Here is a 27,325-nt window from a genome sequence, read left to right as displayed (position 1 = left end):
CTGTCTGGCAGCTCGCAAAACGAGCATTTTAAACTAATTTTCACAACAAATTAAAGATCAGCGTGAGAAAAAACAGTGTGGGCCTCGAACGATTGCAGTGGTTTAGTTTATTAGACTATTAGAAACAACTCATACTGCATATGTAAACTGATACCATTGATAACGTTAAAAAAGTGTTGATTCAATAGATTTACTGATAGGTGACTTTTACAGTAGTAGCTGCATTTAGTTGACAATCAAAAGCAGAGATAGATAGCTATAATGGCATTGTTCGCCAATCTTCTGAAGGTCGCGAAGATAACAACAAACATTTTTGCAAATAATTTGAATGCAACGGTTATAACAAATTTGGCCAGACATCGATATTTATCTGGCTGGTTTAAAAAGAGGGGGGTTAAGTGGGCTAAGTTCGTTTTTTTCCTCGGTATATTTTACAAATGATATGGTATATTTCAGTACATTCTTGAGCATGGTGCGAATCAAAAATAGGTAAACATTGTTAAATTAAACAAATTATGATGCTTAATGGTGTTTTTCCCCCACTAGGTACATAGCGGTGCAAATTGTGCCCTTTACACCCACGCAGACACTGCGTCTGACCGATCACAGCCTGGCCAAGTGCTTGCTGCAGAATGTGGAGAAGCACTATGGCGTGTACGGACTCGGCGTTATAGAGCATGGATTTCGTGTTAAATATTGCAATGAACGCACCAAAATAGCCATTATACGCTGTGTGCATCGTGGCCAGCGTTTCGTGTCGAGCATGTTGCCGCTGATTACACTGGTAAGTGAAAAATCTAATTGATTGAGACATGCCCCAACACCTTGAAGTTTCAGATAGGAGACGTGAGAGCCAAGTTTCGCACGCTGTACATTGGCGCCACAATTATACAGTGCAACAAGTTCATCATCAAGCATCAGAAGCAGTTCCTGGATCGCGTGATGGGACAAGTGGAGTCTGCCAAGGAACGGCAGGATCTGTTCAAGCGCGTCATGGAGTTGGACATGGATAGATAGAGATTAATGACACGATAAACTGATTTCTAAAGTATATAATTAAGTAATTGTAGTATATGGCTTTCTTATAGAAGGCCGTTGTTCCGATTTGACTAAAAGGTAGTGCTTATTTTTGGTATTCAAATTATACTTCGATGAGGAATTTGCGACTCGGCGAACGAGGTAGCCTGGAGCCGAATTGCTTGAATCTGGAACGGATGTCTGCAAACGTCAGCTTATTGTTTTTGCTGTAGACATTGAGATAGATGCCGAGCACAACTACCAGACCAGACCAAAGATATCTGAAAAGAGAAATATGTCAGTAGAGAGTAAAAACAGGATATTTAATGTTACTCACTGTACTGTAAATGGTTTGCTGAAGAGCAAAAAGGAAAAGGCGATGGTCACAGCCTTGCGAGCGGTTGTCACTGTGGCAGCTATGGGGGCACCGCTGCTTCTCACCAGCGCCAACACGAATTGTATGCCCAAGTAGCCGGAGAGGCTGAACAGGAACCCATAACCGAAGGTTTGCAGGGGATGCTAAAATATACGGATCGTTAGAAATTATCGTCGCGAGAATGCCTTATACTGACCTCTAAGCAGAAAGCGAATCCACTGAAAAAGTTGCCAGTGATCAGCATGATTACAAAGAGATAAACGAAGCCCAATCCATACGAGTAGAAGACCACCTCGCTGCTAGGAGCCTTATGCTCCCTCATGGCCTTCTCCTGAACATTGCCGATCGCCGCATCACACAGCAGAGCTCCCGAAATCATTGCCACTCCCAGAAGATTAAAGTTGGGCGTCATTTGGGAGTCGGCCAGGGTAAACCAGGCCAGACCGATGCACATGCAGGAGGCTGCCGCAAAGTCCAACGGTCCATATCGCTTACCCTGTATGAGGATGCTGCCCACAAGCACTGGAATCAGTTTGCAGCACTTGAAGATCACTTGGGTGGGATAATTGAGGTAGCCTAGGCTCGAGTTGGACAGGCCCATGGTGCCCAAAGTCAGAGCAGCCAGAACCAGGTACGTTTTCATGGGAATGCAACGTGGCGCCGGCTCAACGTCCCACAATGAGCGTCGTCCCGTTCTGTAGGCCTCCAGGCGGCGTTCAACCAAACCGAAGCCAATGTAGTATGCGAACTGGACGAGCGTGAGGAACCAGCCATACGGCTTGAATCCCTCCACCGTGAAAATGAGCTCCTGCAGATAGCCATAAAGGATGTAGAGTATAAAGACGCCCGCACAGCTCAGCAGAAACTGCGTTGTCTTGTTGTAGTACGTCAGGTCAAAGCACAGGATACGTAGTTCCGGCGGAGGCTCCGATGATGAAGATTTTCGCGTCAAGGTCGGAGAATTCGCTGTCGCTGCCTGCTGCACACCAGCACTCCCGTTGATGTTGATAACGCTTCCGGCTTGACCGTCACTCATTCTGGTCGTCACTCGAAGATTGTGTCGTGTCTGTATCACAGAGTTGAGTCCAGTTGTTTGCTTGCCGCGTAGAGTAGATTACTGCCACGCAAGATGAGGGATTCCACGTTAACAAGATTGATTTGACATGCCGCTCTTTTGGTTACATCATTTGCTGGCCGTGTAAGATTCTGTTCTTTAACGAAAACTACACACTCGCGGCATTTGTTTACGCTGTTTTTTTTTTAGTTTCTATTGCACAAAAAAAGTAGTGTAGTGTAGTGGTAATATCGATACTTCTATGCGATAGTTGCTGTTAGATAAACATCGTTTAATTTACTGAACCAGTTCGTTCATTCATTTATATTCAGTGAACTGAGTTATTTTAGTTTGTTAATTTTTGCTCGTCATTTTTTGTTCTTAGATTAATTTGCATTCCCCTGATTTTCGTGGTGTAATCACGAAATCCAATTTGAGGAATATCAACATTGAATGTTTTGAAAAAAACAATCGATACTATCGTAAAAGTATCGGGCTCAAATAATTATTAAAAAACCATTGAAACCTTTTAGGAACTTGTCCATTGTAAAAATTAGATGCGACCTGTCGATTTGCTTACAAATTTGTCTTCGTATTCAATAGCAGCCAATCCAAACATATCAAAAGCGCAACGACTGTAGCTCGATACTATCATGATAGTCGCAAAACCGTCGATAGTAGAGGCTAGCAGTAAAATATCGATACTATCGATAGTGCCCTCGATGTTTTTTCCAGCTCTAGTTGAAATCACAAAAAAAAAAAAAAACTGGGAAAAAAGTGCCGCGCCGCTGAAAAAACGCAAAAAGTTATGAATTTGGCCATTTGCGCGAAAGTTTAATAATAAAAACAGCAACAGGATGGATGTACAACCACCGAGAGGTAAATAAAGGACGGAATAGTGTCGCCGGTCGCCCGCACGGTGCCCAGTCAGACAAGTTCTAGCACACACACACACGCTCGTGTAGTAATTTATGGGACCACATTTGATGTGCAAAATTGCCTTCTTTCAGATGCCAATTTACGCAATATAATAGATAAACTGGCCGAGTTCGTAGCGCGCAATGGGCCCGAGTTTGAAGCAATCACCAAACAAAAGCAGCAAAACAACCCAAAGTTCGAGTTTCTGTACGGCGGCGAATTCGCTAACTATTATCAATTTCGGGTGGCAGCCGAACAAGCATGTGAGTAGGCAGAGCAGAGACCCTGTTTAAGTCGACGTTTTGACGATTGTCGTTTTTTCCAATGCAGTGCTGAAGCAACAAGGCGTTCCATTACAACTGCCAGGGGGCCCAGCGTCAGGACACTATATGCAACATCCGCCGCCGATGCAGCAGACACAACCACCCTCCCACTACGCACCACCAAATAACCAGCAACAGCACCCGCCCGCTCCAAACAATCTGCATGACAACGCACAAGACAAGATGCAACAGCAACAATCACCGCATTTATGGCCGCCAAACAATGCCGGGCCCGGGGCGCCGCCAAACAATCAGCCAGCCAATGGCTCGCCACTTACGCTTAATCTGACGACCCAACTGGATGCCATCAAGATGCAGCAAAACACACTGCGGGAGCAGATCAAGCAATCCGAAGCGAATCTCTCTGCACAGCATACGGTAAATTAACCTTGATAATGCAATCTGGTAGAGGACCAGATGTACATACATATCTATATATATTATTGCAAGCATTTTTCAAAGAGATCAGAGCGTACAGAGCGTGTTACACAAGGGTTGCACTGCTTCCCTACTGTCAATCAATCACTTATTTAAGTCTGAGTCTCTCCTTGAAATGGATCCTCAATTTAAACGGATGTATTCCCTTTTTAAAGCTGAGATCTCTCAATATTGCTTCACAGCATACGAGTATGGCATGAGCTATATGATGGGCTCTTTTGTAAAGTTTCCAAAGTTAATCATTAGCTCTTTTAAAGGGTAGCCCGTTAATTCTTTCCATAATTTGAAACACTTTTTCTGCTGTACTTTTGGTTATACCATCCGTATGCTTTCTTCGTTTTCCGGCGAACATCATCAATTTGTGGGCTCCTTGCTTCCTTATACCCCTTCACTGTTTCAGTCTCTATCGATCTCTCCTCTCCGTATTTATTCTGCAAGTGTGGATGCGTTCCAGTGTTCTTTCAGCTTTACTCAAATACATTCTCCATATTGTTTTCCATTTTGATTTAACTATTGAATTAACAATTTACAATCTACAATGCTACATTAATTTTTGCTTTATTGTATATTTTTTGAAACATAAACCAAAAAAAAAAATACTCTTCATACCAACTGACAAAAAAACAATGTATAAAAACACCCAAAAATCAAATTTGTTTAAAACGAAACTATCGTTTACTTGTCGAACCGCAAAAATATATCTTTGTGTGCCCAAAAAAAAAAACAACTGAAAAAAAATGCCCAAACTGATACCAAACCAAACCTACGAATCCGAACTAAAATCGCACCACCACCAACCAAATGAAACTCCATAGGCGCTGATGTCGCAAAAAACAAAGCAGATCGAGGAGGCAATCGCGGCGGCGCAGACGGCCCAACTGGAGCAGCTGGCCGGCGAGCAGGGGATTGTGCTGCGCGATTTCGATGGAGTCCTGCAGCCGATCATCGATGCGTGCACCAAGGACAGCATCTCAGCAGGTAAATATGAGTGATGCGGTGACCCAGGCGGCTCCGGCAGCACGGCCCGCATGCGATTAGATTCTCGATTATTGATATTTTTTCATAGATGATAAGCTAGCGAAATGTATGGTCCATATGCACACACATTCCATACACACACACACAAACCTAATGAATTCATACAAAAAATTAATTGATTAATTTCTATATTTGATAAATGTACCTATATTTTTTTATAAATTATAAATGCACAGTGACAATGACAATATGAGTAACCTGTTTGATATTGCAATTTTAGGCAAGAACTGGATTTTACAGCATTCAACCGACAGCGCAAAAATCAATGTCGTTTTACAATATCTTTTAAAGAAGTATGCCTCAGTTTATATAATTAATGATCCTCCACATGTATTAATGAAATTGTGTTTCTTTCTTTCAACGAGTGAAAATATTAACGAGAGACAAAAGAGAGAAAATGTCGAAACGCAAGCGAGAGAGATGATCGATTCGATTGAGCGAGCGATTGCGATTGCGAGAGACTCCCCCAGAGAGCCTCGAGATTATTGATTCGTTAATTATGAATATGATTCGATGATAGTTATGATATCTGATCTGGCATTCTAGACCATAGTTAGGCCAACAGACACACCACACACAATCACACACACGCACACACACAGAAACCCAAAAGCAACCTCCCCATATATCATTTACTTTAAGAAAGCTTATCTTTAACACACACCACACACCCACAAATCATCAGTAAAACAAGTGAAAACAAATGCAGAAAAGAGACAAGATAATAAGTGAAAGAAGACCAAACAACAACTAACACAATATTCATAATACATGCACAACAAAATCATTTTGGAAAATGTTGTTGTGCATACAGAAAACTAGAAAAAATATGTTTTTCGTTTGTTAATTTATTTTTAGGGCTTTGGTCAATGGTTCAACGTTTCAGCAAAAATTGCATCTTATATATTTAGTTAATGATATACTCCACCATTGGTAAGTTCGCCCAATCAACCTTAACTATGATAAACACACCCAAAACTGTGAGAGCCAAGCAACAGAGCGACGATTCAGCTTCGTTACTTGGCTTACACAGTGGCTAGACGGGTATCGGACGGAACGGAACGGGACGGGGAATAGACAACAGACACGACACCCACTGAACCGTAGACATGAGACATTTGTGTGTGTCCATCATAGTCAGGAGATATTTTGTTTAAGCATCACAATATATTTACAGCATGCGCAAAAACATCAACGACTTGAAGAACAGCCTGGAGAACGTCGTCATACCGATGTTCTGCAGCGCAGATCTGAGTATGTATACCCATCGTTGTGATTCGTTTTTAATTTGAATATTAACGATTGCCTTTTGCACGATAGTTGCCAGCATGGATCAGCGCCAGAAGCTTGCCAAGCTGTTGTCCCTGTGGGAGTCCAAGGCCAAGTTCTTTGATGCATGCGTCATCTCGAAGCTGCAATCGCCGGACTCGTCCATGCAGGAGTACAAAACGAATCTGCAGAACTCTCATCACGATATAGCAGCCAAGTTCACACAAAACACCAAGGCCACTCTGGACAAGTGAGTAGATCCTCGAAAACGGTTTTAGTTGTAGTTTGTAAACTATTCGTTGTTTCCTTTGTAGCTACCAAAAACAGCATCAGATATTTATCCAACATGCCAGCCAGCAAATTGCACAATTTGAGCCGCAAAGGCTGCAACTCGAACAACAATTGATGGCATCACAAAAAGCACAACAGCAGCAGCAGCAGCAACATCAACTTCTGCAACAGCAGGGCCCGGGAACGCCACAGAAGAACATACCATCGTTAATGTCACATCGGTTACTCATGCCCGGAGAACATGAACACATGAATACGCCACCACCTAATGAGGCGCCACATCCCCAGGCTGGGAACAACATCTATGCAGGAGCCAATTTCCACCAACAACAGCAGCAGCAGCAACAACAACAACAGCCGCCCCAGCAGTCGGGCAATCATTTCGGAGATCCGCGAGGACCAAACTTTTTCATTCCGGACATGTCGAAGCCGCCGCCTGGCTTTGCAGGACCAGGACCCATGCACCTGCATGGCCAGGTGGCAGTGGCCCTGCAGCAGCAGCAACAACAACAACAGCAGCAGCAGCAGTATGGACAAATGCCCGGACAGGGGGCAAGTAATGAGCCTCCCGTTGATCTGGGCGTGCTCAATGCAGCTATTCAGGCAGTGATGCAGCTGCAGCATCAACAGCAACGACATCCCGACGAGCCTCAGCAAAATCCACAACAACTTCAGCAGCAACTACCACAACAGCTTCAGCAGCAGCAGCAACAACTAACCGGATATCCACAAAGTTTGCGACAAGCCCAAGGAAGTGTCGATCCAAATGCAGTTGATCTGGATGCCCTTAACGCAGCCATTCGAGCAGTTATCACACAGCATCCGGATGACATTCATGCGGAGCAAAAGCTCCACATGGAAGATGGCCAGCAGCTTCTGCAGCATCATCAAGGTGAAGGTGAACCGGCAGATCCGGCCGTTTTGGCCGAGCCACAGATACCCACAGCGCCTTATTACGACTTGCCCGCCGCGCTAATGGTTCCCCTCATACGGCTGGAGGACTACAACTACAAGTCCCTGGATCCGGCGGATATTCGGGTGCCAGCACCGGCGCCGCAAAGCGAGCGCTTGACGAATGCATTGAATGCTTTCTATGCGGCGCCCTCCCACGACCGTCCAAGGGATAAGTAAGTGCTCTACACACACGACGCTTAGACGGGCGTTTCATTATGATTTTCATCTTCCAGTGAGGGTTGGGAGAAGCTTGGCCTGTACGAGTACTACAAGGTGAAGAATGGTGCGCGGAAGAAGAAGGAAGAGGACATCAAGGAAGGCATACGGGAAAAGTCACGCTCCCCCAGTCCCATTGTGCTCGAGAAGCCGCAGCCCAAGCAAGGCAATAAGCGATGCTATCGGTTGGTTATTCGTATAAATATATTCTGATTTAAATACGATCGATCCCCTTGCATTTCTTATCTAGTTCCCAGACTCGCAGTCGCTCCCCAGTGCATACACCTCCGCGTCGTGAAAGGACCCGATCACGGTCGAGATCTCGCTCAGCGGAGCGGACGTTAACGCCGCCACCGCACCGCAATCGTGGTGCTGGCGGCAGTGGGGGCAGCAGTCGAAAAGGGCGCCACCGATCGCCGCGTCATGAACGTGACAACAACAGCAATAGCAATAGCAGCGGCAGCAACCGGGAGAATCGTGCGGAACGCAACAATTCCAATAGCAACAATGGCAACAACACTTCTCGTCGTGTGGACCGGGACAGATCTCCAACACCGCCCAGCTTCCTGTAATATGATTCCTCCTCTCTAATTGTGTTTCCTTATTTGAAGTTAAATTTTCTGTGACTTTCAGGGGAAGCAACTTTCCCAAGCCGCAGGAGTTCATTGAGGAGACAAACAAAGGCCATCAAATGCTGATGAAAATGGGATGGGCGGGCACTGGCACTGGTTTGGGCTCAAAGAATCAGGGTATAGATGCGCCCATCTCGGGCGGCGAAGTGCGCGATCGTCGCGACATGTACAAGGTACCGGGAAGCGAAACTTGACCATCCCTCCAAAACCGAATAGCCAATACTCAAACGATTTCTTTTTCCATCAGGGTGTTGGCAACAATCTGAACGATCCCTTCGAGAGCTTCCGGAAGAACAAGGGTGCGGCATTTGCCCATAGAATGCGCACCAGAGATGACAAGAGTTAGGATCTGTTTAAACTTATTTCTTTTTTTTTGTTTCCGCTAGCAAAGAAAATACATTTTACACAAAAACAAACAGGGGATTCGAATCTTATTTATGCCGAAACATTTAGGCAGGACTGTGCAGCCTTGGCATTGACTTTCTCGAGCACTTGCAGCAGCCCCTTGCCCGGACCACACTCGAAGGTGCGCGGAAATTCGGCGCCCTGCTTCCGCTCGTACATCTCGTGGAGGATCTGCTCCCATTTGACGGGTCGCACGATTTGCTTCGGCAGTTGGCTGAGAATGTTCTTGGCATTCCGGTATGGCTTGCCATCCACATTCGAGTAGACTCGGATGATGGGATCCTCCAGGCGCAGCGACTTGAGCGCCTTGGTGAACGGCTCGACAGCGCTCTGCATGAGAGGAGTGTGGAAGGCACCGCTGACACTCAGACGCTTCATGCGACGGATCTTCAGGACTTTGGCATTCTTCTCGAGGAATTCTAGAGCCTCCACATTCCCAGCGACGACCTTGCAGTGCGGATACATGTAGTTGGCTATGCCGCAGTAGGGCGACTCCACTCCCCGGTCGAGACACCATTGTTGGGCCTTGGCGCAGGCGTCGCCCAGATTCGTGTCCGGTCCGTACAATGTCAAGGCCATGCCTCCTGCTGCCCGGTCACAGGCCGCCTGCATTGCTAAGGCCCGCACTTGCACAAGCTTCACAGCCTTATCAAAGGGCATCGCTCCGGCGTATACCAGTGCAGTGATCTCGCCCAGACTGAAGCCAGCGGCTGCCACGCAGTTTTCGATGGCCTGGGGTCGCTCTTCGCGCAGCTGCTCCAGCGCTGCCAGCGAAGACACCATCACAGCCAGCTGTGCGTGCTCCGTCCTATTGAGCTTCTCACGTGGACCCTCCAGGCATATCTTCAGCAGATCGTATTTCAGCACGTGGTTCGCCAGTTCAAATATCTGCCTTGCACCCGGAAAGCGCAACAGATCCTTGGCCATGCCCACATACTGGGTTCCTTGGCCAGGAAACAGCATCACACTCGTCTCCTTGGGATCGATGGCCGGCCGGCGTTTTTGGTCCAGTGGCTCTGCCAGCTCGTTGAGGAGCTGCTGGCGTTTATTTTCATCTGCCAATGGTGAGGCGGGATCTGTGGTGGCTTTGACTGCATCGCTACTCCAACGGGACCAGCTCAGGTTGCCGAAAACTCGTGTTCTTCTTACGGCAAACATTTTGTACTTTATTGTGGGGCAAACAGCTGATTGTGCGTACAGTTGCAGTCCGAACAGGTGGCGCTGCGGGGCGTCTAGCGCGCTCTGGCGGTAGCAAATGGCACCGCAAATATCCGTTTCGCTTTCAAATGAAAAACGTCACTGGGTCTCTGGGTCTGGGTTTTTGATTTATGTTGCTATGCTAATAATTTTGGCATTAGTCATGACTCAACGAAATCGTAGTATTTGTGCTGACTCAGGGTGACTTCCACAAAGTCACCTCCAGTTGGCCATATTTGTGGTTTTGTTTGTGGAAGAGTATTTAATAGCCCGCACCATTGGCTGGAATGCCCTGGGAAGGTTTTCTAATTTGAAACACGATCGTTCGTTCCTAAGGAAATGCCAAAGTTTTTTGAACTCGTGTGCAATGAGAAACCCTTCTGCGGCATGCCACACAAAGGTAAAAAGGAAGATAGCAAAGGTGAACGACAATCTGCAGGCGACGCCGCAGCCGCCGGCAAAGTCAGACACGACACTGAAGATGACGTGACGCACCACTTTCGCCCTCAGTGCAAAGAACAGGCCATCAGCATCAAAACAAAAACACTAGCTCACACGCTCCTGCTCTGATCTGTCCCTTCCGCGCCGCAGTCCCCATCCCAGTCCCCATCCCTGAGCAGAACGTCTCTGCTGCCTTCACCTTCTCGGAATACGATGCGACATTCCCTTTTCTTTTCTTGTTGCCAAGGCAGGACCAAACCAATGCTCGTCTAGACTGCACGAATATCGGAATCATATTCGGCACCAGCGATGGCTATCTCTACGAGTATTAGACGGAGAACCAGTTTTGGAATTCTTTTTTCTTAAATTTCGGCTGTTTGGGCAACGGCAAATGATGATGAGGGGGACAGGCGGGGTGTGTGCCCAGGTATGCCCAAGCATGTAGGCTGCGTGGAGAGCGTTGACATTGTCCGCAAGTGCCGGTGTGTGTTTTCTGGCCTGGCGTCTTTTAAAAATCAGGTTGTGAAATTGTATTTATGAATGAGAATAGCCGCTGAGGCGATATACAAGAACATAAAATAATGAAATGCATACATTTGGCAAATGCCAAAGTATTCGACCACATTCTTCTCTCCACAAGTTTTGCTAAATTCTCGACTTGGCTAAAGATTGCGAGACGTGCCAATACCGTTAGCTCGATTGAGTGACAGCAGAGACAGCGGGAAAAAATTCACATTCCGAAGGACAGGACATGAGGCACAGTGTATACATGTGTACGTGCGGCTAGGCGGAGAAATGTAATTGCGACTTAGCGTTGCGTATACGACGCGAGGGCCGGAGAACGTTTCCGCATGCGAGAAATGCAACGACAGGCACGGACGAACTCACAAAAACTCGGCCGAAAGTGTACATTGACCGAGAGACCAGCTAAAAATACGAGTACCAAAAGAACCCAAAAATTACGCCCAAAACAGCAAATTATGAACGCGCCCCTCCTCGATTTGGATGCAAGTGAGGTGAAGACCTAAAATAAAACGAAACGACGACGAAAGCGCGACGCGATGCGTTCCCGATGACGCTCGGACTGGGAACAACCGTTAAATGATCAATGTCAGTATAACGTCAATGCATTGGATGCTGCAACGCCAACGAAAAGAGAGAGAGAGCGCGCGAGCGCCAGAGAGAGAACACAGCCCAAGCCAGCTGAGCTGCTGAGAACTGAAGTGCATGCCGATGCACATGCGTACGGGAATGAGAGTGAGAGTGACATTGAAAGTTCTTTTCGCTCTGCGCCCATTTTTTGCTGCTTTGCTTCTTTTCTAGAATGAAATATGTAACAGTAGTAAAATTACATAGCACGTGTTCATCCAGACTGATATCCAGAATGCACTCTAACAAATTAACGTTGAAATAATTAAGAGTTTCAGACTTGAACTCCAGAATACATACACCTCACATAATTAATGTTGGAATATTTCTTATCAATATATAAAATGTTTTAAGATTCAGATTTAACCATTAGCAGTTCAACTTCACTTTTCATTCATCATTAAGATTAACTAGAATACTCGAAAATACTTCTTAGAACATACTTTTAATCTTGTTTACATGATATGGTTTTATAGTTTTGTTATTGAATTCTTTATCATTAAACGTAAATCTCTGAATGAAGAATCGCAAAAATTAAAAGCACAACGAGTGGAAATCCCCTAGCAACAAGGCCTGAGTTTTGCCAGAGCGGAACTTTCACCGCCACCTGAAAATCACAACAGCTACATACCCTATTACAGCCCCAAGGTGATAGATTAGACAGTAAGCTGTTTCCTACATCTTTATCTTTATGATGTGACCACAAATGCCGCATAAATAGATGACTCAGTTTTGCTGGGAATCGAATGATGTTGAAATAAAATACATGCTGAATCAGTTTAGCACTGATGGTCTTCGCGTTAAGGCAGTGATGGAGGCGGACGAGGCGGCGTCTAAAAAACGACTTATTTAATACAGATCCACCATCCACCATGCTCGATCCTAAAGCCGTCTGACGTACGTTTCGTGCATCCTTCATTCATTAAAAAATCGCCAAAGAAATAAAAAGAAAAAAACCCAAAAATCACATTTCTGAATAGCCGGCGCCTTTGACGCTTACGCAAAGCGAAACTCTGACAAACGGTAAAGAGCGCATCCGAGTGCGCATGGGCAGCCGTAGCCGCAGCCGCCGCCGCAGTCGACTGCTCTTACTCTCACCCTTACTCAAGAGCAGCGTCGAGAACCTGAGCCCGAAGCTGCGCTCCGCTCGGTCGTCCTCGATTTACATGCGGCGTATATAAGCTAAGCGGCTTCGTGTCGAGCTGTCATAGTGTGCTCGCTGCTTATCAGGTGACGGTCGAGTCGGGTTTTGTACGATCAGAGAACACGCCAGTAAAAAAAGTTCGTTGTGCGATCTTTCATTTTCCCTGAAAAATAACACGTATACGTAGTGTGCCCCCCTACGAAAGGGTTGTGATACATCAAAAGGGGATTATTATCCATTAATAAATCAACCAATCATGAATGCAAAGGTGAGTTAAATTTCCACAACAAGTGGGGAATGATTGAGCAAGAATAGATTTCTGTTACATTAATTATGATCCTTCAGTATTAGTGCCTCAATTTTTCTAATTCAGCCTTGCATATATTTATTATATACCTCTTACCTACCTACAAATCTTAATTATTGAGAAAAAGTGGGTGTGTGCAGGCAAATGAGTAAATAATTCCGCTAAAAATATAAAAATTCCCGAATGCGCTTTTGTTCTGCCCCTTCCCCTGGGGCTCCGTCAAGCATAATGCGCCAGATGATTCCGATTGGGATAAACAAATTGTCACCGCAAAATGCGGAAATGCCTACCTGGCGGGGCGGGGCGTACGTATTACATAATTTCCATTTCATCTCTTTGTAATATCGGGGAAGTTTCGGTCATTAAAAGCGGCAATTAAAATTTACCATTTGGCTGAGACGACTTGCAAATGCGCTCCAGTTTATGTTTGGGTCCGAGTCGAGCTTTTGACCCACTTTATGGGCCGCATAAGCCGTCGCAGGGGAGACGTCACCACATCCCAGCTGGCGTCAGCCCAAAGTGGTTCATCCAGATGCGGTCCCCGATCCCTGATCCAGAGATACAGATACAGGTGGCGAGGCAGCCGATTAAGAACATTGTAACACTTAAATAACAAAAACTCTGAGCGGTTGGAGCTGCAGCGTCATACGACTTATAATTAGGCGGCGGAGGCCGGTTGTGATTTAATTTGGAAACAAACACTCAAAGGCGTCTTTTTCTCTTGCAGTTCAATCTGTGCCGATGGACACTGCTGGTGCTCGGCGTCTTCTGTCTGCTGAATGAGTCCTCGGGCAACTACTGCTCCCTGGAAAAAATGAAGAAGTTCGCTATGGAGGCCTGCGAGCATCTGTTTCAGCAGGACGAAGCTGGACGGCGGGACAAGCGGTCCATAGAGTACAGCCATCACCATCTGAATCGCCTGGGATGTAAGTATATTAATCAGATTACATATTGACTGAATAAGGTCAGAGAGTCACTCAACCCGACAATTGCATTCGGAACTGGCAACAAAAAACACGTTTACAAATTGTAGACGGCCTGTCGGCAATGCGCGGTCATTTGCATTTGCATAAAGCAGTTCCGATGCAAAACTTAACCGTTTTCAAGGCGCAGGTTCAAGACCGCTTTTACTCAGACATCATTTCCCATTTTTGTTCACTGTTTACAGTCGGCAAACTGCACGGAAAGCACCATTTAATCAGCCGTAGTAGCTATCCCATTGGTGGCTATCTGAAGGTCACCCGGGAACATTTCCGCCGTCTCAGCGATCTGGATGTGGTGCCACGCTACAAGCCTAAGAAGGTCCATCAAGAGAAGATGGGGCGCTTCAAGCGGGATCATGGCTCCATCACGTACAACAACATACCCTACTGCTGCTTCAACCGCTGCGACGAGGAGTTCTTCTGTTAGGCGAACACATCCACATCATCTGACTCCGTCCATAGCTTAGATTAGTTTATACACACACACACACACACACACGACTACAAGACGCGCTCACTCTTATAGAGTCCGGTACCTTATTTGTTCCCCCTTGGAAGGGACCAAAAATCTTGCCACAGTATTCATACATTTAGGTAGATTAATATTTAGTTGTTAAGACGGGCAAATGTTACCCAAAATATATAGAAATACATTAAAAAAAAACAGACAAATCTTAATAAAGATAATATTAATAAAATCTCACAAGGCACTTGTACAGTGGACGCCATAGGTTTAAAGCTCTTGGTATGATCACATTTCCATTTAACAGACGGACAAATCCCTGAACAATTAAAGGACTCACAAAGGACTTATATAGTACGTGCCCTTGCAGACGGCACACTTGTATCTGCTGCAGTTGGCCTCGTCGAGTGGTTGCAGGGACTGAAAGTACTTGGAGATCACGTTCAAGATGTCCTGGCGGTGGCGCTCAAGGAATTCCACAGCAAAATCATCGTAAGTATGCACGCAGTGCATTAATATCCGATAGAGAACCGTCTCCGTGGAAACGAACGTGTTCAGGGTACGGTCAATTGAGTCGATATTCTGTTCCACAAAGGTGCGCGTCATTTCGATAAAAAGCTGCACCGCCCTCTCGCTAAAGTACCGGGCCAGAGCGTCCAGCACGTCCGTAAAGTTGGCCAGACTGCTTATGTGCTCCACAAACTTGCTGCCAAATTGGGTGGCCAGCATTTCCAGATTCAGACGCACCTGTCCGCCACTGCCCAGACTGACAATATTGGGCAGCACAGTAGCACCCAGGGCACTCACCATAGAAGCGCCTTGGACGAGATGTGCATTGATCTTGTGCAGGCTGAGCAGCGCCTCCCTGAAGGGTATATCGTTGAAGGTGCGCACAATGTCGAACTTTCCAGCGTCGGTGCCGCTATGCAGCTTTATGGACTCTTGCGAGATTTGCCTAACGACTTTTCTGCAGGGAAATCGAAGACCTTTACGGTATTCCAATGACGATGCGAGGTGGATTTCTTACCTGGTTTGATTGCGAAGCGCACGCATCAATGTTGATCTATTGCTCACCTTGGAAGCTATGCGCAGATTGTTAATGGAATGCGTAAAGATCACTAGGCTCGAGGCTATCTGCAGAATATCCATTTTGGACAAGGCCTGATCGTCGCCAACTTTCTGCAAAATTCAACAAGAAACTGCACTTGGATATCCAATGGAAGCTGCAAGCCACTCACCAAATACAAGTCGTACACACCGTTGGCCACACCCGTGCCGGATATGACAATAGATGACACATTGATGCCTTTTACGGCGAACTGAGCGGCACAGTTCACTTCGGTGCCTGCTGCGGCCACCCTGGACAGAAGTCTGGTGGCTCCGGTGGCTCCCAGGCCAACCACACCGCCGGCCACGCCCAGCCATTGGCCCCGAGCTTCACTGTCCTTGATGGAAGTGGACTGGCCATGACGGACACGATCGTACAGGCGGTTGGCCGAGCGCAGGGTGCTATAGGCGGCCGTTGCAACGCCAACAGCAGTGGCGGCCAGAATGATGGGTCCGCCAACGGGAACCGCCAAGGCGGCAGCCACAGGCACACTTGCCACAAGGCTACCGACAGTGGCCACCGTGTCGCCGACATTGAGGATTCTATGGCGCGCACCCGACGCTGGCGTGGGATGCACCATTAGCTGAACTCCGGCATCCTCGTCGTTGGTGAAGGTGTAAATGCCGCGACTTGGAGCCACCATCATGCCCTTGGGCAAGGTATTCCCGAAGACATACTTCTCCCAATTGGCATAGACGCGGCCGTGCTCGTCGATGAAGATCATGCAGCAGTCCTCACTGTTCTCGCCCTTCATGCACTTGCGCGTGCGGAAGACCGGATGGCAGGTAAAGGTGGTGGACCGCACTGCCAGCTCGGCATCCATTTCGGGCGTGACCAGCACGTAGATTATGGCCGAGAGCAGGGTGCGGTTCGTGTACTTCCGCTGAAGCCACACATTTCGGAACAGTTGCTCGCGCTGCTTGACCACCTTTCTGCCAGATCTTGCCTCATTCTCCAATATCAGATTTTCGATCTTTTGTTTCAGCACTTCCGCCTGATCTGGGGCCAGTCTGTGGGGGGAGCAAAGCATGAGTAATTTAGATAATTGCATAATCTATGCGCGTACGTACGAGTCCCAAATAATTTCCGAGCGCAGGCCGCTGCTTAGCCCAAAGTCCCGTTGCACATCGTAGGCTGAGCGCGACATTTGCTTCTCTTCTGATGCTGTGGTGCTCATGGAACCTCAGGGCCGCAGCGAGCACATTCAAACATTAAGACGAGCAAATAAAAGAACTATTAATTTAGTAAAATGTGTCAAAACGTATATAGAGCAAGACCAATCATTTGTTGTTTATTTGTAAATACACGTTTGGAAAGTCCAAGCTTTGAACTTGAAGCTGAACTTTGAATTACGCCGCAAGGATAATGGTATGAGGTATGTACGGCCAATAAGGAAAACGTCACTATATCCAAAGCTTTCAAGGATAAAACCCACCTCACCACATAACACACCATGGGGGATTTGCATTTATGGTATATTTAGTCCTTCGTGGCCAGGGTGAGCAATGTACGAGGCCCTAACAGAAAGCTTGGCTGTTTTCTCATAAGGGCCATACCTTGCCATGACCAGCAGCTCGATCACTCTCCAACTCATTTTTGCGTTACAGGTCTGGAGCGCCAAATTCAAAATTCCATTAAGAATTCTATTTTAAGATTGCAAGGTTTTTTTATTTCCTAAAAGTTAGTTATATAAAAACATTGCTAAGGCCACGATTAGTTTACAACGAATTAAACATTAAGAAAAACGTACATACAAGTATTGCATTGAAATTGTGAGTCTTATCAGTTGGTTAGGCTCGGACGTGGACCGAAGGTAGCTTAAACGTTAAGAATCGGGCACACCATTATGGCCACTTGACAACAATTAGAATAGTTAGCTTTTTTATACAGAACAAAAACAAAAACAGCGAGCAATTTGCACGCGTCTATGACCAACCGCCTGTTAGTTTGTGGAAGAGTTCCTCATTCAGGGTTTGGTTATTGTCCTTGGAGCGCATCGACATGAAAATGTAGCCGCCAATGAACTCATGGACAACCTTGCAGTCCGCCGAGTGGCAGGAGAAGACCACATTCTCGTCCTGGAACTGAATCATCATGCACTTGATGTTCCAGTTGACATTCCAGGCCTTCATGTTGTTGTAGCGCCAGGTCTTGATGTGATCCCCAGAGCTCAGGTCCATGCGCATAATTCGATTCTGGGCCACGCCCAGCAGCTCCTCCTTCTTGTGGCCATCAAACTTGATGATGAAGAGAGTGACGCCAAAGTCAGGCAGCGACTGCCAGGCCTGTATGTACTTCAGCTTCGACTCGAGCAGATTCAGCTCCCGCACATTGGCATGGGCCTCCAGTATACGCTGCACCGCCTTGCCGGACAGCTTGCGATTCATTTTGGGGCAGAGATAGTCCACCGGCTCGACGGAGCGCGGATCAATGTTGACATGCACGCCATGCACTGGACGCTGCATCTGTAGCAGCGAGAGTATGCTGTCGACCTCACTCTCGTAAGAGCTGTCGGCCAGGGAACGGCCCTTGGCCGCCAGGCGGCAGGCAGCCATCCATTTGGCATACTGCTGCTCGTTCTCGCATCGCACCCACACCTCGCTGTTGGGACCGTTTCTGCCCTCCGGGGAGACCTCCAGCCGTATGGCGTACTTCCCCTGTGAAAGGTTGACGTCAGGTGTTACCTCGCATCCCTTCAAATTGATGCTGATGGCCGGGGCCTGGCGACGGGACTCCTCGGCACTCTTGTACAGATGCAAATGCAGATCCCGGTAGGTGAAGAAGTAACGCTTGAAGCCCCTCAGCGTGAAGCGCTGTGGCTTCAGATAACGCAAATAGTCCGATAGTTCCGGTATGCGAGTAATGTTGCCAGCATCGCCACCGGCATTCGGTCCCTCCAGCGTGATCTGCAGCTCCTTGAGGGCCGAGTCTATCTCATCGTCATCGTTCTCCTGGCTGGACGTCTCAATGCCCGAGTCTACGGCGCTCGGAGGCAGCGCATCCACATGATGGTTAACCTGAAACTGCAGGGCAGCGAACATCAGACTCTCCTCCTCGGTGCAGTCCAGCTCCTCGTTCAGAATGCTCCACTTGGCCTGCTCGTACAGCTGATTGATGCGCACCTGGTCGTACTTCGGGTTCAGATCGAAGAACGTGAAGTACTTGAAGCGCAGGCGCAGCGTGTCGTACTCGCGTATGCCCTGCTCCATGATGGACAGCGAAGAGTCCAGCCAGCCGACATTGAGGCGCGCCTTCTCCACCAGCGACTTGGGACGCAGTAACTGGGCCCGCACCTCGGCACAGGGCGTCGGTGGAGAGCTGGCCAAATTCTCCTGGAAGTCCCCCAAGCTTGAGGAGGAAGAATCGTAGGTGGCATAGCCAATCTGGCTCTGCTTCCATGTTCCAGGCGATGGCGAGGCCATGGGCGAGCGTCGGCTGTGATTGTGCGGCGAGAGTGGGGCGCAGAAGAACATGCCCGGTGAAGAGGGCTTGTCCAGGCTGCCAGTGCTTCCTCCATCCCCATGGAAGGCAGCATTGATGGGCACAAACGAGTTGGTGTCCGCAGCAGGATGCAGATATGTGGTTCCGTCTGGCTCGGCGATGGGCACCCGCTTCTGATGCCCGACCTGCGCAAAGTTCTTCTTCAGATGCTCCGCCTCCAGGGGCTTGCAGAGCGACAGCTCCTCCGGGTAACGAATCTCAAGTTGCTTGCAGAGATTAACCACAGCAGCAAAGGTTTTCACGGAATAGTCCACGCGGCAGTCCAAATACCGCAGATCCGGCAGCTGCACCCGCAGAATCTTGTGCATTGGGGTGAAGTGGAGCAGGCTGTCCGCTTGGACGCCGCACTGGTCCAGCGTGGCGCGTGTCCGGTTAAGCCAAATATTCCTGGCCGGCCACCACAGGGCATGGTCGGACCAGTCCTTGGGATTCTCGGGATCCACAAGCTGCAGCATTATGCCCCCGATGTGCTGATCCCCGCGCACGCGCATTGTGCGCTCCAGCGACAGATCCGTGATGAATATGCGCAGGTTCCATGAGTTTTCCCCGACATGGATCATTTTGCAAACGAATTTTTCGCACAATGACGTCAGATGGTCGCCCTAAATGCGCTTGTGCTCAATTTTTCCGTCTGTCTGCGTCCTAGTGGGGGCTGCTGCCGCCTACGAGCAAGAGCCAATTTTCGATTCGGGGCTACTAGAAAGAGAATCACGACACAGATGTTCACTTAATTGGCATTTTTCGGGTGGTGATGCAATATACGGGCACTAACTTCAATGCGGGCACGTTGTATGCAACGGCATATGTGCCGTAATACTTCCGGATGCGAGTAATTGATTGATTTCACTTGAATCTCGATTAAATTGGAGCAAATGAAAATGGAAAATTCAAAAAAGAAAGCGAACAGTGTGACTGACCTCCAGAAATATACCGAAATAAACGCTTTTATTTTACAAATATACCGTAAATATACCGAAGACAAAAAAAAACGACTTAGCCCACTTAACCCCCCGGTATTTAAACAGTGAAAAACATTTAATTAAGCCTCAGAAAAAAAAAACCATTTGTATTTTTTTCTTGTAGATTCATTCTTCCTCTTTACTAACAAAAAAAATATTACCACGATATCTTTCACCTGAAATGCGTAAAAATGTTGAAAGTTTCATAATATTCGTGCAAAAATTGAAATACCCACTGGTCGACAATGGGCTAATCGGTCTCTGTCCGTGGTCGGAAATCATATTCCTCGATTTTGAAATTCGACTTCATATTACTAGTCAGCTATGAGTCTCAGCACTGAACATATAATTTTATCCAATTCATGAATCAATTTTTTAAAAGATTGGCTAGTTTTCAGAACTCCCTTTCATTGGATTTTTTTCATAATAAGGTTCAACGTCAAAATTTCCCGAAAAGATCCTCCAATTCGCTGAAACTGCCAACTCGTTTTTAATGGTGGCACTTATTTGGTATTTTATTTGGGGCGACACTTAACGGACAAAATTTGCTTAAAATTTATGAAATTATTAAAAAACAGAAAATAAACAGAGTGTGTGCAATTTTAAATTGTTAATAAATGATTCTTGGAATGCTGTGATAAATGGATGCGATGCTCACTTTGCCCATCGATAGGCAACCACTGATTGCCTTGCCATGGCAACCTTTTCGACAGGACCCCCAGAGCAGGACCCGGCCATCCACCAAACAACAGAGCAGTCGACGAGACGATTCGAGGCATGAAGCAAACAATAAACAAACATTGAATTCGTAACCAGAGCAGCAGCCGTTCAGTTTTCTGAAACATTTTAACATTGCTTTGACTCGGCACCGGCTTCCCAACTTCACACAAAATATATATAGTATAGCATTTTATATATTACAGCCAGCCGCAGTCATCTCCACAGAGTGCTGCACCGGCATTAAATGGTATCGCCGCGCAAGTCGGCATTTTCGGTTCACCCAGCACGCCGGCAGTCGGCAAACAAACTGATGGCGTGAGTAGACAACTACTACCCTCATCCGCTCCTTCTCATTCGTGGTGTGTTGCAGTTCCTCGGCCAAGAGCTGCGAGAGCCTGTTCTCGGCCAGCTCCCGGGAGTCGGCCAGCCTCATCTACCAGAGCAAGCCGAACCCACGTGTGGGCATGAAGAACTCTAGCAACACCAGCATGCGCCCAGTCAACAACAGTGAGATCCACCAGCGTGTGATGTCCGCGCGGAATTTGCGGGTCAAGACGTTCCAGAATCAATTGGCCGATGCCCACACAGAGATTGCCAATCTGGCGCACGAGAATCGCATGCTGCGCACACTTCACAAGAGGCAGACATCGGCTTTGAACAAATACGAGTCGAACAATGCGGAGCTGCCGCAGCTGCTGCACTCGCATGCGGAGGAGCTGCGCGTCTGGCAGACCAAGCATCGCAATCTGCAGGCCATCAACAAGGATCTCGAGCAGAAGCTCAAGCAGAAGGAGGCCCAAATCCTCACGCTGAGTGACCAGAACAAGCACTACAGCCAACTCAACAAAGACAGGTAGGACGGGGTCCACTTTGATTCTGTTTCGTTTCGCTCTGATCTCTCCCAATTTTGTGTGTCTTGCAGGAACCTCGATGAACGGCAAAAGCTGCAGGAGAAGGTGCTGTACTTGGAACAGCGCATAGAGGAAAAGGACAATGACATAAAGCTGATGGCGCGCAAGGTGCAGCTGGAGTCGAAGAACTTCCGCCAGCAGCTGCTCAATGAGCAGAAAAAGTGCAAGGAGATGATGTTGAAGCTGGAAAAGTCCAAGCTGGAGATCAGTGGCTACCGAAAGCTGGAAGAGTACACTGTGAGTCCAACGCTGATGCATTTCCATAGATCTATGCCTCATCTGGTCGCCCGCACACAGCTCGGCACTGATAAGGTCAATCCCATGTCCTCCGGACGTCGCAGCAAATTGAGTGGAGTCGCCGGGGAGCCGGACAAGATTGACAAGCTGGAGAAATCGCTGGAAATGCTGGACATGGCCATTGAGAAGAATAACCACAGCGAGTACCACGCCCTCACGGATGTCCTAGAGTCGGAATCGCTGTACGACTTTGAGAAGGATGACAACGAGATTGGCCCCAAGAGTGCGCCAGTGACGCCCAACAAGGAGCAGCACACCAAGATTCCAGGTGCACGCCCCAGAGCTGGCGTTGGGTTGTCCAAGCTGACGCTGCCGCCAGCCACCAGCCCATCCAAGCTGGCCGCCACAACCAGCACTCGCTCCACCCTCAGCCATCTGGTGTCAGCCCAGAGAAAGTCTCCACTGACGGGCAATCCGTCCAACAGTCGAATGCGAGCGGGAGCGGCCGCGGGAACCGGCGCGGGAGTGGGCGTCAAGAATGGCAATATGGGAGCGGGCGGATCGGCCCTCAAGCGTCGTGAGCAGGCTGCCATGATTCCCAGGTTGTCGTCCGCCGAGGTACGGCAGCAGAAGGGCAAACAGCCGGCATTAAAGTCCCTGGATTACGACTATGATGATGAATTTGAGCACGCTTTGGATGATAATGAGGAGGATACGGATACCTATGCCATGATGTCCAAGATATGTGCCGTGGACGACGAGGATCCCGATCATGATGGCGAGGAGAATGCCAACGAGATTAGTCTGGTGCAGTACGGCTCGTACTTGGACCCAAAAGACACGCCCGACGCCATGCTGGACGATATGCTGGAAGATGATGAGTACGTCGAGGGCAAGACTTCACTGGGCAGCGATGAAGATGTGAGCATACCCACCTATACGCTTCCTTTCAGTTAGTTCTCATCCAATTCCTTAGACAAGTGCACGTGCAACGCGTGTCAAGGAGAGCATGTCCAGCTTACGCAAACAGATGTCGGACGACTGCAAGGACCGAGAGAGTTTCCTGAAGACCTTCTGCCGCCAGGCATCGGGCAACAATATGCGCGACGATCCACAGATGAAGAAGCGCAACAACATGGTCGCCAGTCGCAAGCATGCTCTTCTCGCTAGCCTCAAGGGTATCGATGATAACAAGAGCCAGGACTAGGAAAAATACACACTAGACATGCACGCACGCACACACAGTCCCTCCCCCCGCAGTTGATTTAGTTTCCAGTTCGAGTTACGCCCCCTAAGCGGGTGTTGAGTTATATCTACCATATATATTTTTGTCAGAGTAAAATTTTGCATTGATCCAGCAGCTGGTGCAGCTGCAGCAGCTGGCGCTGTGCAAAGCAGGCTAGGCCCCGGGGCAAATGAGAACATCCACACACACCAGTTGCTGGAGCTGCTGCAGTCGGACACGACGCTGTAAATTGTGAGCAAAATTCGTTTCAATCAGTCCACAGCCGAGTGGGGGAGCGGGCTATCTTTATATTTCTCGAAACAGTCCTATCTATTGTACATCTGTCTGGATCTCATTTCGTTGGCTTGCCGCGCACTTTGCTGATGGCCCTGGAGACCTTTTTGCGCAGCTCCTTCTGTCGCTTCATCTTGGATGCCTCCTCGGACTTTTTCTTCTCGCGGAACTTCTTCATACGCTGCCTGGTCTCCAGGCGATCCCGATTCTTCTTGTCCTTGTAGTTTGTTGTGATCATCTTCATCATTTTGGCCACCTTCTGCTCGTACGGCGAGTTGATGACCGCCACCCGTTCCAGCGACTTTTTGGCATGTTCCGGCGCCATCTTGGGCTTGTCCTTGTAGGGCAGTGCGCGCTGCAGAGCCTTGGGTATGGTCAGGGGACGGAAGATCTTCTCCTTGCGTGTGATCTCCTTGTACATGCTGTCCGGCTGAGCCTCGTTCTTCAGGGCGCGCTCCCGCTTCAGTGTTCCCAGGGTCTTCATGCCCTGCCAGTGGCTCTTCTGCTCCGGCGGCAGTAGCAGTGACGTGACGGGCGCATAGAAGCGGGGCACCTCCACCCGGAACCAGGTGCGGCAAAAGACAATGTCGCTCAGCAGTATCTTGTCCTCGAAGGTGGCTCGGTAGGAGCCCTCGGGCGTGTGGTGGGCCTTCTTGATCTGTCCGCGAATGCCGGACACCGTCTTGATTTTGGCTCCCTCAAACTTGGCAACTTCCAGTGACGAGTTGAACATGTCCTTGACGAAGGCGGTCTTCTTGAAGATCTTGAACGGATGCCCCACCAGCTTGAGCTTCTTCATGATCTGCGAGGACTTGTCCAGCTCGGTGACACAGCCCGTGGCCGCTATCCGGAAGCCCAGGCGCTTCATCTCATCCTGATCCTGACGCACCGTCTGCAGGGCGAGAAAACCTGTATTTTGTGGCGTAATCGGACCCCAGAAGGTCATGCTGCAGGTGACATGGTTGGGCGTGTACTTTAGATAGCGATGCCGGAAATTGTCCTCCACCTTGGCGTAAATGGCGACCGTCTGGAAGCGGCGCCAGCCCATCGATACGATTAGGGGATCTCCCGTCTTGAGGATCTTCTTGTACCAGCGATGCTTCTTCACCTTGCAGTTGACGAAGCCGACGTTCTCCTCGGTCATGTTGAGGGCACCCACCAGCACCGGGTAGCTGGCATCGAAGTGCTCCACAAATTCAGCTGGAATCGTTTTGAAGCCCAGCCGGACATACATCCCGGGCCGATAGCCCTCGATTTGGATGCGAAACTCGTTGTCCAGGTGGGCAAATTCACTCTTGTTGAGCTCGCTCTGTTTCTGGGCCTCCGCCTTGAGGTCCTCGTAGAAGGAGTGATCGCCGGTGATGCGGCCAGTATCCTCTTCGCCACCCTTCTCCCCCGTGGTGTCGTACTCTGCATCGAATTTCGCCTTTAGCTTCAGTTTCTTGGCCATCAGATCGGCCTTTGTCAGGTTCTCCTCCTCCACGCGGGTCATCTTTCGCTTGACGCTGCTGGCTGATTCCTCTGGCTTGGCTTTCTCTTTGTCAGAGTCGCCTGCATCTTCTGGCTTGGGCTTGCCGCTGTGCTGTTCGCCAGTTTCCAGATCCTCAAAGTCGCCGTACACCTCGCTGTCGGCATCGCTCATGTCGTCCATCTTCAGAAGGTTCTCTGCATCCTCGGAGGCCTTCCATTTGCCCGTCACGAAGCAGTTCTTGATCAGCTGCTTGTTCTCCTCGCTCAGCCAATCGCGAGTGGCATCTGAAAAGTGAAAATAGTGGCCATGAAAGTGGGTTCCAATTCTCTGTGGAGAGTAGATCTCTTACCACCCTGATACTCGAAGAAGCAGCGCTCATCCTTGTCCCGTATGTCCTTGTCCTTTAGCTGTTCGCTTTGCTTCTTGGCGGCCACACGGAACAGGCCGCCCAGCTCTTCATCAGAGTCGTTGGCATCCTCCTGTTCCTCTCTGCTCCTCTCACTCTGGTTGTAGACACCATAGACGAGGCGCATCAGATTCTTGGACTCCGAGTGACGCTGCAGGAAGGCATCGCGTGCCTTTTGGGCCAGATTCGTTTTCCAGCTCATGTTGCTGGCCAGAACGCGTGCCTCTTCATCGTCGTCCGACTCGGATTCAGAGCCAGCGGGGACAGCGCCCAGACTCTGGTACTCTTCGTCGCCAGAGGAGCCAGCATCGTCACTGTCTGCTGCCTGCCCATCTGAATCCTCATCCCGATCGCTGTTCTCCCCGCGCCAGTCATTGGAATTAAACTCTTCCTCCTCCTCCTCATCATCATCAGAAGCAGCTGCCTCCAGGCCGGAATCGTCACCCGCATCGTCTTCGTCTTCGCTGCTCTCCGTCGCCTCATCGTCGCTGCGGAAATCCTTCGATTTGATGGGCGCACCATCCGAGAAGAGCCGGAACTCCTGCTGCTCCATCTGCTGGTCCATGGTGGCCTTCTTGTCGATCAGCCGGTTGACCAGCTCTTCCTGCTCGGTGGCCTCGGCTGTCTTCTCCTTGTGCGAGTGCGAATGCGAGCCCTGCAGCTCAATATAGACGGCATCCTTGTCGTAGACAATGCCACCCACACCAGACATGGGTGCATAGAGCAGACGTTCCTTCTCCAGCAGACTGCGCTTCTTTTCGGTGCCCGGCAGTGGGCAGGGATCGGGTATCACGCTCAGCTCATCGATGCGGGCATCCCCCAGGCCGGCAATGTGCACCATGTGCTCCTGCTTGAGCGGCACACCGCGCACATAGCCATAGAGCACCACCTCGCGATCGCATTTGGGATTGCGACGCACCTGATCCGTGTTGGTGACATCCTCCATGCGGTCCACCAGCAGATAGCTGTGGGCGCCACGCCACTGCAGGGGTCGGAACTTCATAACGGATATGAAACGGCCCAGATTCTTGATCTCATTGCGTAAATACTCGCCGTGCAGCAGGCCAGAGAGATAGAAGAGCTTGGCCCCGTCATACACCTCCGTCCAGAAGCGATGCTTCAGCTCCTTCTTGCGCTTGCGCAGCTGCTTGGGATTCTTGATCATGTCCAGGTGGGTGAGCACGCCCATTATCTTGGGCATGCCGTGCACCTGGCAGATGTTTAGGAACTCGAAGATCTCCATTTCGAAGCCGTAGCTGGCATCGCAGAGCAGCAGCACCAGATCCGCGCACTTGGCCACATCGATCATTGAGTTGACGTCGTTGTTGCACTCCAGCAGGGTGATCCGACGCTTCTTCGACGTCACAATGGTGATGGGACCCTTGATTTCGGTCACATTGGTGCGTGTGAAGGTCTTGATCAGGTCCTTGATCACCGTCGTTTTTCCCACTTTTGGTGGACCCACGATGGCAATCAGCACCGGCGGCGGCTCATCCGGCGTCTGGTCCACCACCGGTATGTGCTGCTTTTTGGCTGTTAGATCCTCCTTGCGTCGAAAGTTGCGCTCTGCACGCTGCGCCGAATTGATGGCAAACGCCTTTGGATTCCGCTGCCTGGCCGTCAGCTCGGGCTCCTTTTGATTTGAGTCCCGTTTGGCCTTCACCTTCTTCTTGTCCGCCTTCACGCCAGATTGGCGGGCGCGGTGCTGCTTGCGCTTGTCCTGGCCGGCGTCGTCGGCCATCGTTAAAGCGGGAGAAAACTAAAAAAAAATTTAACTATTTGCTGTTTACGCGCTGCACGTGTTGTCAGAAATATACCGAAATATACCTTTTGATTTTTTAAATATACCGTAAATATACCGAAGAAAAAAGAACTTAG

At 48.9% G+C, this 27,325-nt stretch overlaps 9 protein-coding genes and 1 long non-coding RNA gene across 12 annotated transcripts; 4 read left to right on the top strand and 6 right to left on the bottom strand.

Annotated features, from left to right (window-relative positions):
- Positions 1 to 261: 261 nt before the first annotated feature.
- LOC111068520 lies at positions 262 to 2,752 on the top strand. Its single transcript, XM_022358020.2, has 3 exons — positions 262 to 489; positions 547 to 784; positions 838 to 2,752. The coding sequence occupies exons 1-3, from the start codon at positions 443 to 445 to the stop codon at positions 1,015 to 1,017; spliced, it is 465 nt and encodes a 154-aa protein (XP_022213712.1). The 5' UTR covers positions 262 to 442; the 3' UTR covers positions 1,018 to 2,752.
- On the bottom strand, positions 1,038 to 2,688 carry LOC111068518 (adenosine 3'-phospho 5'-phosphosulfate transporter 2). Its single transcript, XM_022358018.2, has 3 exons — positions 1,590 to 2,688; positions 1,355 to 1,536; positions 1,038 to 1,298 (listed from the first exon to the last, which is right to left on the bottom strand). The coding sequence occupies exons 1-3, from the start codon at positions 2,427 to 2,429 to the stop codon at positions 1,142 to 1,144; spliced, it is 1,179 nt and encodes a 392-aa protein (XP_022213710.1). The 5' UTR covers positions 2,430 to 2,688; the 3' UTR covers positions 1,038 to 1,141.
- A 452-nt stretch (positions 2,753 to 3,204) lies between the features above and the next one.
- LOC111068535 (calcium homeostasis endoplasmic reticulum protein) lies at positions 3,205 to 8,942 on the top strand. 2 transcript variants are annotated; one of them, XM_022358055.2, is made up of 13 exons: positions 3,205 to 3,326; positions 3,458 to 3,628; positions 3,696 to 4,066; positions 4,942 to 5,104; positions 5,385 to 5,457; positions 6,023 to 6,097; positions 6,342 to 6,418; positions 6,485 to 6,683; positions 6,748 to 7,851; positions 7,912 to 8,079; positions 8,145 to 8,462; positions 8,528 to 8,699; positions 8,774 to 8,942. In XM_022358055.2, the coding sequence occupies exons 1-13, from the start codon at positions 3,305 to 3,307 to the stop codon at positions 8,870 to 8,872; spliced, it is 3,012 nt and encodes a 1,003-aa protein (XP_022213747.2). In that variant the 5' UTR covers positions 3,205 to 3,304; the 3' UTR covers positions 8,873 to 8,942. The 2 variants fall into 2 exon arrangements, with proteins under 2 accessions (XP_022213747.2, XP_022213749.1); XM_022358057.2 differs by lacking the exons at positions 5,385 to 5,457; positions 6,485 to 6,683; positions 6,748 to 7,851; ... (2 more) ...; positions 8,528 to 8,699; positions 8,774 to 8,942.
- LOC111068536 (probable malonyl-CoA-acyl carrier protein transacylase, mitochondrial) lies at positions 8,881 to 10,227 on the bottom strand. Its single transcript, XM_022358058.2, has one exon. The coding sequence runs from the start codon at positions 10,087 to 10,089 to the stop codon at positions 8,962 to 8,964; it is 1,128 nt and encodes a 375-aa protein (XP_022213750.2). The 5' UTR covers positions 10,090 to 10,227; the 3' UTR covers positions 8,881 to 8,961.
- Positions 10,228 to 12,929: 2,702 nt separating this feature from the next.
- LOC111068491 lies at positions 12,930 to 14,841 on the top strand. Its single transcript, XM_022357980.2, has 3 exons — positions 12,930 to 13,130; positions 13,897 to 14,095; positions 14,338 to 14,841. Exons 1-3 carry the CDS (start codon positions 13,119 to 13,121, stop codon positions 14,577 to 14,579), a joined length of 453 nt encoding a protein of 150 aa, XP_022213672.2. The 5' UTR covers positions 12,930 to 13,118; the 3' UTR covers positions 14,580 to 14,841.
- LOC111068490 lies at positions 14,741 to 17,076 on the bottom strand. The gene is made up of 4 exons (XM_022357979.2): positions 16,794 to 17,076; positions 15,854 to 16,733; positions 15,643 to 15,794; positions 14,741 to 15,582 (listed from the first exon to the last, which is right to left on the bottom strand). The coding sequence occupies exons 1-4, from the start codon at positions 16,898 to 16,900 to the stop codon at positions 14,952 to 14,954; spliced, it is 1,770 nt and encodes a 589-aa protein (XP_022213671.2). The 5' UTR covers positions 16,901 to 17,076; the 3' UTR covers positions 14,741 to 14,951.
- A 299-nt stretch (positions 17,077 to 17,375) lies between these two features.
- Positions 17,376 to 20,145, bottom strand: LOC111068488 (unc-112-related protein). Of its 2 annotated transcripts, none has more exons than XM_022357976.2 (2): positions 19,997 to 20,145; positions 17,376 to 19,920 (listed from the first exon to the last, which is right to left on the bottom strand). In XM_022357976.2, the coding sequence occupies exon 2, from the start codon at positions 19,782 to 19,784 to the stop codon at positions 17,649 to 17,651; it is 2,136 nt and encodes a 711-aa protein (XP_022213668.1). In that variant the 5' UTR covers positions 19,785 to 19,920; positions 19,997 to 20,145; the 3' UTR covers positions 17,376 to 17,648. The 2 variants fall into 2 exon arrangements, with proteins under 2 accessions (XP_022213668.1, XP_022213669.1); XM_022357977.2 differs by having other exon boundaries at positions 17,376 to 19,917.
- A 173-nt stretch (positions 20,146 to 20,318) lies between these two features.
- Positions 20,319 to 20,978, bottom strand: LOC121404777. The gene is made up of 3 exons (XR_005968206.1): positions 20,842 to 20,978; positions 20,420 to 20,731; positions 20,319 to 20,359 (listed from the first exon to the last, which is right to left on the bottom strand). It is a non-coding gene; the product is annotated as an uncharacterized LOC121404777 (long non-coding RNA).
- On the top strand, positions 20,969 to 23,286 carry LOC111068489. Its single transcript, XM_022357978.2, has 5 exons — positions 20,969 to 21,218; positions 21,274 to 21,756; positions 21,826 to 22,051; positions 22,112 to 22,972; positions 23,028 to 23,286. Exons 1-5 carry the CDS (start codon positions 21,148 to 21,150, stop codon positions 23,256 to 23,258), a joined length of 1,872 nt encoding a protein of 623 aa, XP_022213670.1. The 5' UTR covers positions 20,969 to 21,147; the 3' UTR covers positions 23,259 to 23,286.
- A 252-nt stretch (positions 23,287 to 23,538) lies between these two features.
- LOC111068487 (ribosome biogenesis protein BMS1 homolog) lies at positions 23,539 to 27,261 on the bottom strand. Its single transcript, XM_022357974.2, has 2 exons — positions 25,391 to 27,261; positions 23,539 to 25,325 (listed from the first exon to the last, which is right to left on the bottom strand). Exons 1-2 carry the CDS (start codon positions 27,186 to 27,188, stop codon positions 23,629 to 23,631), a joined length of 3,495 nt encoding a protein of 1,164 aa, XP_022213666.2. The 5' UTR covers positions 27,189 to 27,261; the 3' UTR covers positions 23,539 to 23,628.
- Between the last annotated feature and the right edge of the window lie 64 nt (positions 27,262 to 27,325).

The sequence above is a fragment of the Drosophila obscura genome, unplaced genomic scaffold, assembly GCF_018151105.1.
Source record: "Drosophila obscura isolate BZ-5 IFL unplaced genomic scaffold, ASM1815110v1 contig_1, whole genome shotgun sequence".
Taxonomy (NCBI): domain Eukaryota; kingdom Metazoa; phylum Arthropoda; class Insecta; order Diptera; family Drosophilidae; genus Drosophila; species Drosophila obscura.
Note: the sequence above shows the minus strand (reverse complement) of the source record. Positions and strands in the feature narration are given on the sequence as shown.

What these genes read in the sequence shown, in the direction of transcription:
- LOC111068535 (XM_022358055.2), top strand. Translation starts at nt 3,305, where the DNA reads ATGGATGTACAACCACCGAGAG. An exon ending in CACGACCGTCCAAGGGATAA is followed by an intron (nt 7,852 to 7,911) that starts GTAAGTGCTCTA and finishes TTCATCTTCCAG; the next exon opens with TGAGGGTTGGGAGAAGCTTG. An exon ending in GGCAATAAGCGATGCTATCG is followed by an intron (nt 8,080 to 8,144) that starts GTTGGTTATTCG and finishes TTTCTTATCTAG; the next exon opens with TTCCCAGACTCGCAGTCGCT.
- LOC111068520 (XM_022358020.2), top strand. Translation starts at nt 443, where the DNA reads ATGGTATATTTCAGTACATTCTTGAGCATGGTGCGAATCAAAAATAG. An exon ending in ATGGTGCGAATCAAAAATAG is followed by an intron (nt 490 to 546) that starts GTAAACATTGTT and finishes TTCCCCCACTAG; the next exon opens with GTACATAGCGGTGCAAATTG. An exon ending in TGTTGCCGCTGATTACACTG is followed by an intron (nt 785 to 837) that starts GTAAGTGAAAAA and finishes TTGAAGTTTCAG; the next exon opens with ATAGGAGACGTGAGAGCCAA.
- LOC111068489 (XM_022357978.2), top strand. Translation starts at nt 21,148, where the DNA reads ATGGTATCGCCGCGCAAGTCGGCATTTTCGGTTCACCCAGCACGCCGG. An exon ending in TCGGCAAACAAACTGATGGC is followed by an intron (nt 21,219 to 21,273) that starts GTGAGTAGACAA and finishes GGTGTGTTGCAG; the next exon opens with TTCCTCGGCCAAGAGCTGCG. An exon ending in CACTGGGCAGCGATGAAGAT is followed by an intron (nt 22,973 to 23,027) that starts GTGAGCATACCC and finishes CCAATTCCTTAG; the next exon opens with ACAAGTGCACGTGCAACGCG.
- LOC111068491 (XM_022357980.2), top strand. An exon ending in CCATCTGAATCGCCTGGGAT is followed by an intron (nt 14,096 to 14,337) that starts GTAAGTATATTA and finishes CACTGTTTACAG; the next exon opens with TCGGCAAACTGCACGGAAAG.
- LOC111068487 (XM_022357974.2), bottom strand. Translation starts at nt 27,188, where the DNA reads ATGGCCGACGACGCCGGCCAGGACAAGCGCAAGCAGCACCGCGCCCGC. An exon ending in CTTCTTCGAGTATCAGGGTG is followed by an intron (nt 25,326 to 25,390) that starts GTAAGAGATCTA and finishes TTCACTTTTCAG; the next exon opens with ATGCCACTCGCGATTGGCTG.
- LOC111068490 (XM_022357979.2), bottom strand. Translation starts at nt 16,900, where the DNA reads ATGAGCACCACAGCATCAGAAGAGAAGCAAATGTCGCGCTCAGCCTAC. An exon ending in TCGGAAATTATTTGGGACTC is followed by an intron (nt 16,734 to 16,793) that starts GTACGTACGCGC and finishes CTCCCCCCACAG; the next exon opens with ACTGGCCCCAGATCAGGCGG. An exon ending in GCGCTTCGCAATCAAACCAG is followed by an intron (nt 15,583 to 15,642) that starts GTAAGAAATCCA and finishes ATTTCCCTGCAG; the next exon opens with AAAAGTCGTTAGGCAAATCT.
- LOC111068518 (XM_022358018.2), bottom strand. Translation starts at nt 2,429, where the DNA reads ATGAGTGACGGTCAAGCCGGAAGCGTTATCAACATCAACGGGAGTGCT. An exon ending in GATTCGCTTTCTGCTTAGAG is followed by an intron (nt 1,537 to 1,589) that starts GTCAGTATAAGG and finishes CGTATATTTTAG; the next exon opens with CATCCCCTGCAAACCTTCGG. An exon ending in AGCAAACCATTTACAGTACA is followed by an intron (nt 1,299 to 1,354) that starts GTGAGTAACATT and finishes TTCTCTTTTCAG; the next exon opens with ATATCTTTGGTCTGGTCTGG.
- LOC111068536 (XM_022358058.2), bottom strand. Translation starts at nt 10,089, where the DNA reads ATGTTTGCCGTAAGAAGAACACGAGTTTTCGGCAACCTGAGCTGGTCC.
- LOC111068488 (XM_022357976.2), bottom strand. Translation starts at nt 19,784, where the DNA reads ATGATCCATGTCGGGGAAAACTCATGGAACCTGCGCATATTCATCACG.